Source organism: Arachis stenosperma, chromosome 9 (assembly GCF_014773155.1).
Source record: "Arachis stenosperma cultivar V10309 chromosome 9, arast.V10309.gnm1.PFL2, whole genome shotgun sequence".
Classification (NCBI taxonomy): domain Eukaryota; kingdom Viridiplantae; phylum Streptophyta; class Magnoliopsida; order Fabales; family Fabaceae; genus Arachis; species Arachis stenosperma.
In genome coordinates this window covers 38,801,528-38,814,657 of record NC_080385.1, presented here as the reverse complement: position 1 = coordinate 38,814,657, position 13,130 = coordinate 38,801,528, and the positions used below count along the sequence as shown (strand labels likewise).

The following is a 13,130-nucleotide window of genomic DNA, read 5'->3' as shown; positions in this document are numbered from 1 at the left end:
TTAACGATGTAATTAAAAAATTTGTTAATATTTCGTTCGATTTAAATAGTCGCAAATATATCGATTTATATTTTTTAAATCGATCTAAATTTAATTATTAATATTTTTATTAATTTAAAAATTATATTTTTATACATACAAAAATAATATTACTCATATCGTAAACGAATTAATTAAGTATATCTTATTTACCTTAAACTGTAAAAGAGATATGCGGAATACGTCAATTTTTACAGTACCACGTGCTTATTTAAAAATTTGTGTTTTATAAATGAGATATACTCATGAATAATTTGTTTAATAAAATGTAAAAGTGTAAATTGTGCGTAAGTTCAGTAAATAAAATATTTAAAATATTTATTTTAAAAATATTCGAATTTGGAAGGTTACTTAAGCGAAAATTTTTTTTGGGTGATAATTAAGCTACTATTATAAGCAATTCTCTTACTCACTAGCTAAATTTTAAATTTTTAATTGAATGACAAATTGACAATATAGTTACCATGGCCTAACACACTCGTTAATTGAATGTTCTAAGACTATAAAAACCTCTGTTCGTTCGTTTACTTTCTTTTTTTTTTGTTTCTTCATGTTCTTCCTTTAACAAGGTACCTGATTCTCTCAACCTCGCGCTTTCACAGTTCTTCCACGTTCTTTTGGATTTGAATATTTGATCCTTCCATCATCACTGCAAATCGAAGCAACGGTGACTCTAAGTTCCTTCATCAACTTCCATGTCGTCGGAGCCGCTGATTCCCCCGTCCGCCGACGCATTCTGGCGTTCTCACTCTTTCCGGCAATGCAGCGAACCGGCCACGTCGATTTTCGATGAATTGCCGAAAGCAACAATCGTTTCGGTGTCGCGACCGGAGACCGGAGAAATTAGCCCAATCTTGCTTTCTTATACAATTGAATTGGAGTACAAGCAGGCACGTACCACTTCTTTTTTTCGAGAAGATTTTTCTTTTTCTTACTCTTTGATTTCTGTGTCTTAGTTAAAATCTGATTCATGCACCAAAACGTTTGGTTGGTTCAACTGACTGCGTAATTGATTTTGGTTTATTCCATTGTTGGTCAAATTGGTTGACTTGAGTCATGCAGAAAAGCTATAAGTATTCAAGTATTTCGCGGTGGCGGGTTGTTTCTTTTTTTTTTTTTCGTTTTCTTTATTTTTTCTTTTTGCTTTCTTTTTAAGCTTGTGGTCTAAGTTATCATCAAAGATGTCACTTGTGAATTTGTGATCAATATCATTAATTGCCTAAGCTGGAGTTTTCCAGCATGACATTGTTGGTCAGAATTCATCAGGAGAAATATATGGACTTTGGTTTATGTATCTAAGTGATTGTACAAGTAGAATTTCTGGGACTGGTAGCTTCGTTAGCTGAATTGAAATATGTTAGCATGACTTGAGAGGACTAAAATTGGAAATTATGAGTTATTGATTGTTTTGCCTATTCAAATATTTTGCACAATGACTTTGGATATAATTTTTGTAAATATTAGTGGATTATTGGTTAGCAACTTACCATCTATGGGAAATTTTTGATTTTAAGATGTATAGTTTTCTGTCTGTGCCTTCTATAATTGCTCGTTATGGTTCTCTTAAGAATGTCTATATTGTTGATAATCTTTTGAACATAATTAGTGACATCTTAATTCTCCAGATCCTACTAAGATTTGATGAAGTTTTAAGTTATTCTGTCAAGTAATGCAGTTAAAGCTAATGTCTAGCTAACAAGCATTTGTGTAATACAGTTCAAGTGGCGTCTTCACAAGAGAGCAGCGCAAGTTCTCTACTTACAGTTTGCCCTGCGGAAACGTGTACTAATTGAACAACTTCATGACAAACAAGAGCAGGTTTGCAGTTTAATTATTTTATGTTGCATTTTGCAGCCATGATTCTTTTAGCTGTTTTGGGGGATTCCTGTAACCAGATGCCTTTTCATGCTTACTCCATTATGTTAAGTGAGGAAAGGTGCTTTCAATAATTTTCTTTTCCCATCTAACTTTCTAACTTATAACTTTCTCATGAAGATAAAAGAATGGCTTCAGAGCTTAGGAATAGTAGATCACACAGTGACGATACACGATGATGAAGAACCTGATGATGGAGCTGTGCCTTTACATCACGAAGACAGTGTTAAAAGCAGGTATCTAGTCTATTTTTCAAGAAATTAGAAGTTTATATCTAATGCAGTTATAAACTTTACAACTTCTTAAAATGTGGGAGTGCATTGGTCCAAAACTTCATGGTTTTTTAAATGTGAAGTCCATGATTCTTAGCTGACAGTCCAAAGTTGTGGAATATTTTATTAATTCTTAAAAGGGGAGAACCAGGGTCTAATGGGGTTGAATTATGATCCACATATTGAATATTTTTCAAGTACATAAACATTGTTTGTTGGCTAGTAAATATAGTCGTTTCCAGCATCATTTATACAGAATAAAGGCTTCCATTATTTAGATGTAACTCTTTAGTTTTTTCTTTCTAGAGGAGTGTAAAGAAACATTAATTCATTTGATTTTTTTTACAGATATGTCCCATCTGTTGCTGCTCTATCAATAATTCGTCCATCATTAGGAGGGCAGCAATCGGTTGTAGACAGGGCAAAAGTCGCAATGCAAAGTTATTTGAATCTTTTCTTAGAAAACCTGGATATTGTTAATTCTCCAGAGGTAACTAGTTCAACTTCATAGTTGCCAATCATTTAATTTGTTTGAAAAATGGATAGAATACCATCATACCAGTGTATAGGGGTTAACGCTTCTTTGGTTCATGTATAGCATTGAGAATGCATAATCAAAATGAGATTGAATGGCAGTTTATTCTTTCTTTTATTTATCTAATTTACATTCATCTACAAGACACAATTTTATGGTGTTTCAAATCCTCCAATCTAGCTCAACATATGTGGAATTCTTTGAACTTGTACACCATAGACAACCATCAGTGTGCTCCATACTCCACAGGAAATGAAGTAGCTATTTAATATTTTAATCATATTCAGATATAACTCTGCCTATGTCAAATTTGTTGCATAATTTTTACACAGCCTGTCCCAAGGCCATATGAAAGAGGAGGGTTATGTTGGGCCTTTGACAACCAATGTAAAACTTGGTTGAACCCAATGACATACTCAGATTCAGATATATTTATATGGTGCTCCATTTCTGTTTATGAAATGTGACTTAAGATAAAATTATCTTTTCTAATATACGGTTTGAATACAGGTCTGCAGGTTTTTGGAAGTCTCCAAGCTATCCTTTTTACATGAGTATGGTCCAAAGCTGAGAGAGGGATATGTGACAGTGAAGCATTTATCAAATGTTTCACAGGATTCAGAAGCATGCCATCCATGTGATTGGTTTCGTGGCTGTAATAACAGCTGGAAGAAGGTTTGATTCTGTTTTTTTTTTTGCCACACTTGATACCTTAGTTTGGCAGCATATTATTGTTACCTTAGAGATCATACATAAAACATATAATACCTTTATGGAAAATCCAATTTATAGTCATCAAAGATAGTTTTCCTGCAACTTTTTTTTGTCTTGGATTTAATCTTTGATTACATTGTCTCGACACAGGTATGGGCTGTCTTGAAACATGGATTTTTGGCCTTGCTGGATGGCCCTTTCAGCAATATACCGCTGGACATACTTGTTTTTGATGTTCTTCCATCCTCAAAAGGAGATAAAACACAAATACATTTAGCTGATCCTGTAAAGGAATGTAATCCTTTGCGATACACATTTAAGGTGATGATCAATTTGTCTTAGACATCATCTTTTACCCTCTGCATAAGAAATAATTTTTAAATTGCTTAAAAATCTGTTCTACCAATTCTTTGTTGTCACAGTCAGTCAAAGCAGCTAGACTGATTATACTTTAGCTGATTTAATTAACGACAACTGTCAAACACAGAGTAAAAGCTTTGCCTTATTCAGAAATATATAGTTCCAATTTATTTGAGAACAATATGTATTGACAAACTTTTATTTCCTTCCAAATTTATGTTAATAATAATTGGAATTGATTAGTAGGTTACTAGTGGGAATAGGACCATATCATTGAGAACTACCAGCAATGGTAGGGTTAAAGCTTGGGTAAATGCAATTAATGAAGCTGGTCTTCGACCTTCGGAGGGTTGGTGTCGTCCTCATCGGTTTGCTTCATTTGCTCCTGTAAGAGGTTTGACTGAAGATGGGAGCCAAGCCCAGTGGTTTGTAGACGGAAAGGCAGCATTTCAAGCAATTGCTTCTTCAATTCAAGCTGCAAAATCAGAGGTATATGTTTTTTCCATTGTTAACCAAGGACCCAAGGTTATAGTTAAATTGTCTCATTTTCCTAATTCAATTCTCAAATGGAAACGGGCTGCAGATCTTCATTACAGGATGGTGGCTTTGCCCCGAGCTATATCTTAAACGTCCTTTTGATGGCTTTTCAAAACTCAGACTTGACTCGTTGCTAGAAGAAAAAGCTATGCAAGGAGTTCAGGTACACCTAGCATTCTTGTTGATGTAATCAGTTTTATTGGTGATCTCCACAGTCAGAACTTTGAAGCCCTTGTGCATTATAAGACTGAATTACATGAAAATGGATAAAGCTTAGCTTATGCAATTATATGTTTATGTAGATATATGTGCTTCTCTACAAGGAGGTTTCTCTGGCTTTGAAAATCAACAGCTCGTATAGTATGAGAAGACTCCTCAAAATTCATGAGAATGTGAGGGTATTGCGCTATCCTGACCATTTAACCAGTGGCGTGTATTTATGGTGGGTACTATTAATGAGTGAGGGTTGAAGAACATAAAAATTCATGGGACCTTACATGTGATATGATGAATAATTTACAGGTCGCACCATGAGAAACTTGTAATTGTTGATTACAAGATTTGCTATATTGGAGGATTAGACTTATGCTTCGGTCGATATGACACGCCTGACCATAAAGTTGGTGATTGCCCCTCTATTACATGGCCTGGAAAGGACTATTACAACCCAAGGTATTTTTCTTTTTCTTATTTTCGTATGAAAAAGAAAGAACATTTTGCAAAACAAACCATTCTATGAGTGAATAGAAAAGGCTGATTTCTATATCAGTTTATGGTCAATTGCAATGCATATGGCCATGTTTTCTTACATATACAAATACAATATTCTCAAGATTGAGATAATGTTAGCACCCGTAGTTGAGACTTCACAGTTGCATATAATATTTTTGTGAAAATTTTTGTTAATGTATAGAGAATCTGAACCAAATTCATGGGAAGACACGATGAGAGATGAATTGGATCGTGAGAAATATCCTCGTATGCCATGGCATGATGTCCATTGTGCCCTTTGGGGACCTCCTTGTCGTGATATTGCTCGACATTTCATTCAACGTTGGAACCATGCTAAGGTATATGTAAATTGTAATGTCATCATGATATCTTATTTTAATTTACATGTATCTTATTATTCCTCCTCCCCCCTCTTACATTTTGGTGTATGTCTCAGAGAACTAAAGCTCCAAATGAGCATGAAATCCCGCTACTTATGCCTCACCATCACATGGTCCTCCCTCATTACATGGGAAAAAGCAAAGATATGGACATTACTGGAAAGAAAGATGAAGATGGCACGAAAGAACTTGAGAGTAAGGATTCATTTTCGGAGTCTCCGGTACAAGATATACCGCTGCTTTTACCTCAAGAATCTGGTGGACTAGTTACTTCGCTCGGAGATCATTCCAATATTAGTGAAAAGGTTCCATTATCATCCCAAAAGTTGGAAAATGAAACATCAACTCCAAACACAAAGATCAATGGGTTTCATGATGAAGTTGTTCCTTTTGACCTTGGTGCACAATCTGTTGTTTATGATCTAGACGATTGGTGGGAAACACCAGATGAAGGTACCAAAGACGATAATAATTTGGAATATAGACAAGTTGGTCCACGTACTTCTTGTCGCTGTCAGGTTAGTTATGCATTCTGCATCTGCTGTGCAATGGAAAATATTCAAATTTTTGCACCTGTCCTTAAATAAAAATGAGTTATTGTTACCTACCCAAACAAGAATGAAGTATTAGGAATAAAAGCTTCCAATCATAAAGGGAAACAAATTTCTCCTCTGCCCTTCTTACATTACACTAGAAGGAAGAGAGTGGAGGATAGAATAGGAAAGACAAGGGAAGAGAATCATGACAGTATTAGTGTGAAAAACGTATAAGAGGGTCAGTAGGGATGATTCTAATGGATTTTCATGATTGGAGAGGAGAGTATAAGTAGTAGCAAAATATGGAGGGGGAGAAGCAAACTTTTGGAAAGAATTAAGGCTGGGCTAGGAGAGTGAGGCTGGCTCTTACCATTACAGCCATTTTTTCTTTCTTGTATTTCCTTTCTTCTATATCAATAAATTGAGTGAAATCATCTTGCTTCACTCTTTTATTTTGTCTTGCTGGTCTGTTTTTTTTTTTTTTTAATTTCACTACCTCGGGTGCTAGTTGTTACAGTTGTCTTGTTCTGAATATAAGCTGCCACTACGAGTCAAATATGACTTTTATTCCTGATAAATATATATGACTAATAACACCATGAATATAGAATTCATATTAACCTTTTTCTCCTGAAACAAAGTTTAGTAATATAACCTATTGAATCATATTCTCTTCTGATGCTATGATGGATGTGAAAATCCACAGGTAATCAGAAGTGTCGGCCAATGGTCAGCTGGAACCAGTCAGCATGAAGAAAGCATTCACACAGCATATTGTTCTCTTATTGAAAAAGCAAAGCATCTTATCTACATTGAGGTAAATTAATTACGAGGAATTTGACCTCCCTTGATCTAGTCTTGATTAGCGATATGGTAAGGCCAGTTCAACCTAGGTATAGGGGATAAAAGGAAAATGATAAATCCTCCAAGTTGGATCTTCCTGTTAATTTTCTTAATTACTACATATAGAGACTCTTGAATGTTTTCTATATTTGCAAGGTATTAGCGAGTTTACTTTTTCATTTAATATTTTCTTTGTCAAATATTAGGAGTATTGGTCAGGAACACCATTGATCTATTAGAATACAATCTCATAATACCTTTTTTGGTTCCCATCAGTGATTATCACTTCAGATTAACCCTTCTGTTAGCAATATTAGTTCTGTGAAAAGTATTGAAATGACACCCTTCTTATGTCCACGAATTTCGTTTTGTATTCGTTTCAGAACCAATTTTTCATATCAGGTCTAGCAAAGGATGACACAATTCAGAACCGTGTATTGGAAGCACTATACAGGCGCATTTTACAAGCACACAAGGAACAGAATAAATTTAGAGTTATAGTTGTGATGCCTCTCTTGCCTGGGTTCCAAGTTAGTGTTAAGAGCATTCTGTTCATAGTATCAACCTCTTTTCTCTATGATTAAATATTTTAACTGTTTTGAATTATCAATATAACAGGGTGGTCTCGATGATGGTGGTGCTGCAACTGTCAGGGCTTTAACACATTGGCAGTATAGAACAATTTCAAGGGAAAAGCATTCTATATTACACAATCTTGAAGCTAAAATTGGTCCTAAGGCTCATGATTATATTTCTTTCTATGGTCTACGATCTCATGGTAGACTTCATGCCGATGGTTACGTGGCCACAAGTCAGGTAACTTACTTTCCCATTATTTTGAATAATCTCTGGATTTTGATTCAAAATCAGAAAATCTGGGATAGTTTTGTCACAAAGTTTAACTTTGGGCTATTAAGAGATCTTGAAATGGTTGTACAAAGCACATCATTGATCTTGCATATTTAATAATTAATGAACAACATTTAACTTAGATTGCACTGAAATTTCGAACATCTGATGTGTATTCCCATATTTGTGCAGGTATATGTGCATAGTAAATTGATGATAATAGATGACCGTGTAGCTGTCATCGGATCATCTAACATTAACGACCGTAGTCTGCTTGGGTTAAGAGACTCTGAGGTACTCTTAAGAGCTTATTAATACAACTTATATATATATATATAGACATGCGTGCGCGCCCCCGTTTTTAAACTCCTTAATTAGCTAGAGTATAATTGAGTAAATTCTGTAATTAAAATTGTTCTATTAGTTTCTAATCTTCAGTTTGAAAGAAAACTCCTTAAATTCTAATTTTTGTCCACCAGATAGGAGTGGTTATAGAAGACAAGGAATATGTTGAATCATTGATGAATGGAAAACCATGGAAAGCTGGGAAATTTTCTTATAGCCTCCGTTGTTCCTTATGGTCTGAACACCTTGGCCTTCATACAGAAGAGGTTAGTCAAATTCAAGTTTATATTTGTGTGTTGCGATATGGTAGCATTGCCTGAAAGTTCTTAGATGTACTTCACAAGAACTATAATGTTCTCACACATTTGTTAATTGTTACTGGAAATGTAACCACAAGATTTGTCAGATTGCTTGGCCTTGTTCATTATTTTCTCATCTTTTTCACTTTTCTAGTTGTCATGAGCTGTTTTTCTGTTAGTGTATATGTTTAGATTACTTCGTATGGCCCACTTGTCAATAATCTGTCTTTTTATAGGTCAGTAAAATCAGTGATCCATTGGCAGACACAACATACAAGGACTTGTGGTCAGCAACTGCGAAGGTAATTTATAGTACTTACAGAACAATTTCATCATTAATATTATACCTTATTAGATATATATCCACTCAGGTCCCTATATATTAATAATATGAGTAAAGTGACAAATAAACCCCTGAAGATTTACATTTCGGACAGATTAGTCCCTAAAGAAACAAAAATACCAATAAAGTCCTCTAAGATAACAAATATGGACAAGTTAGTTCAAATTAAGATCTTCTACTCTAATTATAGAGGCTAATTTAAAGGTAGTGTGTCTACATCTGCTATTTTAGAGGATTTTATTAGTACTTTTTTTTTCTTTAGGGACTAATCTATCTAAAGTATAAAATCTTCAAGCGTTTATTTGTCACTTTAATAATATTTAAGTTTAACATCATTCATCATCCGTATACCAGGGCGGATCCAGAAAAAATGATTATGGAGACCAAAAACCAATAATCAATACTTTCCTTCACCATAATAGAGTAATAGGCAATAGCCAATGCTCACTTCACCACTACAACTATAATTCCCAAAAGGGCCGAAAGGAAATTTGGAAACCTAGCTTCGTGTACCACTTTTGATTAGAAGCCTTCAAATCTTTATCAACTACCTGGGTTCAAGCCTTTGAGAAGTTGGAAATTTTACTCAACTAGAATCAGACTCGCGCGATACGCGGGACGGTAAATTAATGATAGTATATAATAAATATTAAAAATTGTTATGGTTTGTAGAAATAAATTAAATATGTGTAAATTGAAGTTAAATTTAAAAGGTATTTTTATTTTAAATAATTTGTAGTACAAAAGATTTGGATGTTGGAGTTATATAAAGTGACATTTTTATTTGGTGGTTTGATTTTTGCATTTGTTTTAGTTGATGGACTTAGTCATCTTATGTGGCGCTCGTCCTCCTTTTTTTGTTGGTTGTTAGAGTTGCTGCTTTCTTCTTTTTGTCGTAGGTTCTTGTGAAAACATGTTCTTTATGAATTGTTGAGTTTGATACACTTTCTATTGTGTTATTTGGTTCCATCTTTGTATGTATGTTCTTCTTCCGAAGATGTGTCTTGAATTTGTATGGTTTTCTTTCTCCTTAATCTCTTGATGGGGTGGTGCAGTGGTGCTTCAGTGTCATTATTTTTCTGAAATGTCATTAGATTTGAAGCAGTTGTGCCCAATAAATTTTTTGCGTCGCCGTCAAATAGTACAAAAGTTGTTGTAACACTTTGATCTGAAACCTTTAATTGAATTTTGAACCTAAATTAAGTATTGGGTTAGCAACTAATAATTTGATAGATGAGATTATGAAAAGTATATAGAGTTACCTTATTGTTGGATATTGTGATGTTTGATTACATGTGCCACAAATGTAGTTGTTTCTTTTTTTTTATATGCCTTCTTCTGACACTTTTTACATTTAACATAGTTCCATCCTAATTTGTCATCAATTTCGTTTATAGTTGCTAAAATTGTGAAGATCTTTTCCTATTCCAATATTCAATTTATGTTATCATTAGGTATATGGTATTTGAGTAAGTATGAATGTATGATGCATGTTGTGATTTTTTTTGTCATACCTGATCATCAGATTCTCATTGCATGGCCATTAGATCTTGGATAGTTATTCGATTTCTAATCGTTCTGCTCTGAAAGAATGATGCTCTATTGAGTAAGTTTGAAATGTGCAGTTCGAAAATAAATTTTTTTGTGCTAAATTTGATGTTATGTGAAGGAATAGTGATAAGAGACTTATATATGCAGTTTAAATGGTATGTAATTTAAATACTTATAACGTAAAATTTATTATGATTAATAATATTATTATGAATTTGTAATACGGATATTTATTACCTTTAGTGAGTTATTTATAAAAATTAATAAATTAATTGTTACGGTTATAAGTTTATTGTATTGTTTATAACGGTAAGATATAATAAATATAGGAATATGAATTCAATGTATTTGTAGGTTACAAATTTATTGGATTCTATTTTTTAGTTTTTTATTTGTATATTTTATTTTTTTGCTGATTTGGAAATAATAGTTGATTTGGCAAAAATTGAGTGGTTGATTCTAAAGTTGTGCCAAGTAAGCAATATTGCTGACATGGCATTAGTAGGAGAAAAGAAAAGTCTCAAAAATAATGTGGTGTATACTTATGTATCTACTTTAATATATTAAGAATAGATTGAAAAGTAATTAGTAGTAATTTTTGTCCTAAATTCTTTTTGGGTATTGTCACTTATTTTTTGGTTATTAAATATAGATAATTAAATTTGAGCTGAGCTTTTTTGAGTATTGTCACTTGCCTTTTTGATTATTAGAGATAGATAATATTTGGATTAGACTTTTACTTATACTAGGTTGGTCATAAAATATGTTGAACAATTTAATTATTGAAATAAGACTTTCTCAAATACAAAATAAAATTATATAATATATAATAACCTCTCTATATACACAATATACTTACTAATACTACTAACTTACTACTACTACTAACTATTTTGTTAAAAAGTTTGGGGACCAAGGCCTATGCTTGCTCCCTTTTAGATTGGCCCTGCCGTAAACCAACGTCTTTTGTAGACAAAATATACTTAATATTTGAAATGTGACTTTATGTAGACATGTAAAAGATAAATTTTCAGATGAATTAGTTATAGTCTAAGGATGACTTTGTTCTATATGTGTTACAGGAGAATACTAGGATATATGATGAGGTCTTCGGTTGCATTCCGAATGATCAGATACACTCAAGGTCTTTGACTGCATCATTTTTTTATGCTTTTCTATTTTTTCTCCTTTTTCATCATTTCCTTCTCATGGTGTTATTTTAACACAATATGCAGATCTGCTCTTCGACAGAGCATGGCTCAGCGGAAAGAAAAGGTCGGTCACACCACCATAGATTTGGGAATAGCCCCTGATAAATTAATAACTAGTGATGTCTATGGAGAAATCAATGAGACAAATTCAATGGATAGATTGAACTCTGTAAAGGGACATCTTGTTTCCTTTCCTTTGGAGTTCATGCGTGATGAAGATCTAAGACCAGCCTTTATTGAGAGTGAGTTTTACGTAGCTCCTCAAGTATATCATTAGATATAGATATTAGTATACTGAAGCCATGAAAAAAGATGCCATTCTTTTTATAGATTTTCGTGCAAAACAAGAAACTCAGTGAAAATCAACACATGATAAAGTGGTGTGAAATTTTCACATCCTGTGAGATTAGCAATTGTTTTGCTATTATTAGATAATATCATAATAATTTAAAAAGAAGAGTAGATAAGTCTAAAGTGAAAATGATTGGAGAAAGTAATAAAGCAGAAATAGAGAGGGATGTAGTCATTAAGTAGTTTTGACCTGTGATTATTGCAGCATTAGTTTTATAAGAGAGGAAGTGTGATTACGTAGAATCTTAAAGCAACTTTATTGGTAACTTAGTTATTGGGGACTTTTATTTATTTTTGCATTACTCAGTTCTTCATTTTCAGAGAAAATTGTAAATATATTTTTCTTTAATTGACCTGGGATGTAATTGTTTATTTATAAGAGAAAAGTTCAATGGTTAGTAGATTTATTATCTTTTATCAGTATTTTTAGCTATTGACCTAAAATTCTTTTATCTAATAATTCAACAATATACTTATTCAAACCTTGGTTGACAAATTTAGCCAAATCCAAAATAAGTAAAGGCTAATCAACATTCTACAAATATTGTTCAGATCGACACCTACTCAACTGGCGACATGGACCTGGCTCTACTTATCTAAATAAGTAACTAATTCCTATAATCTCTTCCATGATAAAAAGGAGATCTCAACAACTTTCCTATCAAAAGGGAGTAACCAACCCACCATCATAGGTGAGACTACTCAGAAGGTGGTTATTTATTCTACATATACACTTATAAATACCTTGACACCCTCAGGTATACTTCGAATCCCAATGTACTAAAAAATCAGCTTAAAGTCCTTGCTAACTAAACATCAGAGTCCTTAGTATAAATCACTTCCCACCGTCACCAAGATGTCGAATGGCGGCACCTCGGCATTAGAAGATGTTGGACACAACCCCAAAAAGGAGATTGGAACTTATGTTCAGGCTTGAATCATAGTCTAGGTAATCCCCGAAATATTGGCGCTGTTGTCGGGGATCTGATAATCAACACTGTATGATGACAGACGTTTTAGAAAATAGACACACTACTTCTGATTTAGAGGCCTATGAAGAAGAGTAACACAACGACGATCGCGCACTTATCCTACCCCTCAACCTAACAAAGAGAAAGGTGTGGCCGGGGAGATACATCCTGCAAATAAAGGAGGACGAAGAATACGTTCAGAAGTCCATCAATAAGGAGGATCGGGAGAAAGAGATCTTACAAAACTCATGGAACTGGTTCATGGACATCAAGGTCGGCTAGAGTAGTTTGAGAACGAGTTAGAATGACGTGAATCAGAACGACCTTGCAAAGGGAGGTACGACGACAAAGAGAATTAGAATAAAAACTCGAGAAGCTGGAATCCGA

The 13,130-nt window shown here is 33.6% G+C and overlaps 1 protein-coding gene across 6 annotated transcripts in view; it reads left to right on the top strand.

Moving 5' to 3' along the window:
- Positions 1 to 573: 573 nt before the first annotated feature.
- LOC130950605 (phospholipase D zeta 2) overlaps positions 574 to 13,130 on the top strand; it is a 16,589-nt gene continuing 4,032 nt past the window's right edge. For 2 of the 6 annotated variants that reach the window (XR_009073665.1, XR_009073666.1), the window contains exons 1-21: positions 575 to 929; positions 1,756 to 1,857; positions 2,035 to 2,150; positions 2,535 to 2,676; positions 3,232 to 3,396; positions 3,586 to 3,756; positions 4,042 to 4,284; positions 4,379 to 4,495; positions 4,635 to 4,774; positions 4,855 to 5,004; positions 5,246 to 5,402; positions 5,501 to 5,962; positions 6,687 to 6,797; positions 7,207 to 7,353; positions 7,442 to 7,639; positions 7,865 to 7,966; positions 8,152 to 8,283; positions 8,553 to 8,618; positions 11,293 to 11,354; positions 11,446 to 11,663; positions 12,325 to 12,464. Coding sequence is in view for 4 of the 6 variants with exons in the window: in XM_057879153.1 (XP_057735136.1) it covers positions 735 to 929; positions 1,756 to 1,857; positions 2,035 to 2,150; positions 2,535 to 2,676; positions 3,232 to 3,396; positions 3,586 to 3,756; positions 4,042 to 4,284; positions 4,379 to 4,495; positions 4,635 to 4,774; positions 4,855 to 5,004; positions 5,246 to 5,402; positions 5,501 to 5,962; positions 6,687 to 6,797; positions 7,207 to 7,353; positions 7,442 to 7,639; positions 7,865 to 7,966; positions 8,152 to 8,283; positions 8,553 to 8,618; positions 11,293 to 11,354; positions 11,446 to 11,663; positions 12,325 to 12,380 (3,252 nt within the window). In the remaining 2 variants the exon portion in view is untranslated. Of the gene's footprint in view, positions 930 to 1,755; positions 1,858 to 2,034; positions 2,151 to 2,534; positions 2,677 to 3,231; positions 3,397 to 3,585; positions 3,757 to 4,041; positions 4,285 to 4,378; positions 4,496 to 4,634; positions 4,775 to 4,854; positions 5,005 to 5,245; positions 5,403 to 5,500; positions 5,963 to 6,686; positions 6,798 to 7,206; positions 7,354 to 7,441; positions 7,640 to 7,864; positions 7,967 to 8,151; positions 8,284 to 8,552; positions 8,619 to 9,013; positions 11,272 to 11,292; positions 11,355 to 11,445; positions 12,196 to 12,324 lie in introns of those variants that run through there. The other 4 variants (XM_057879153.1, XM_057879155.1, XM_057879154.1 and 1 more) reach the window with 4 other exon arrangements.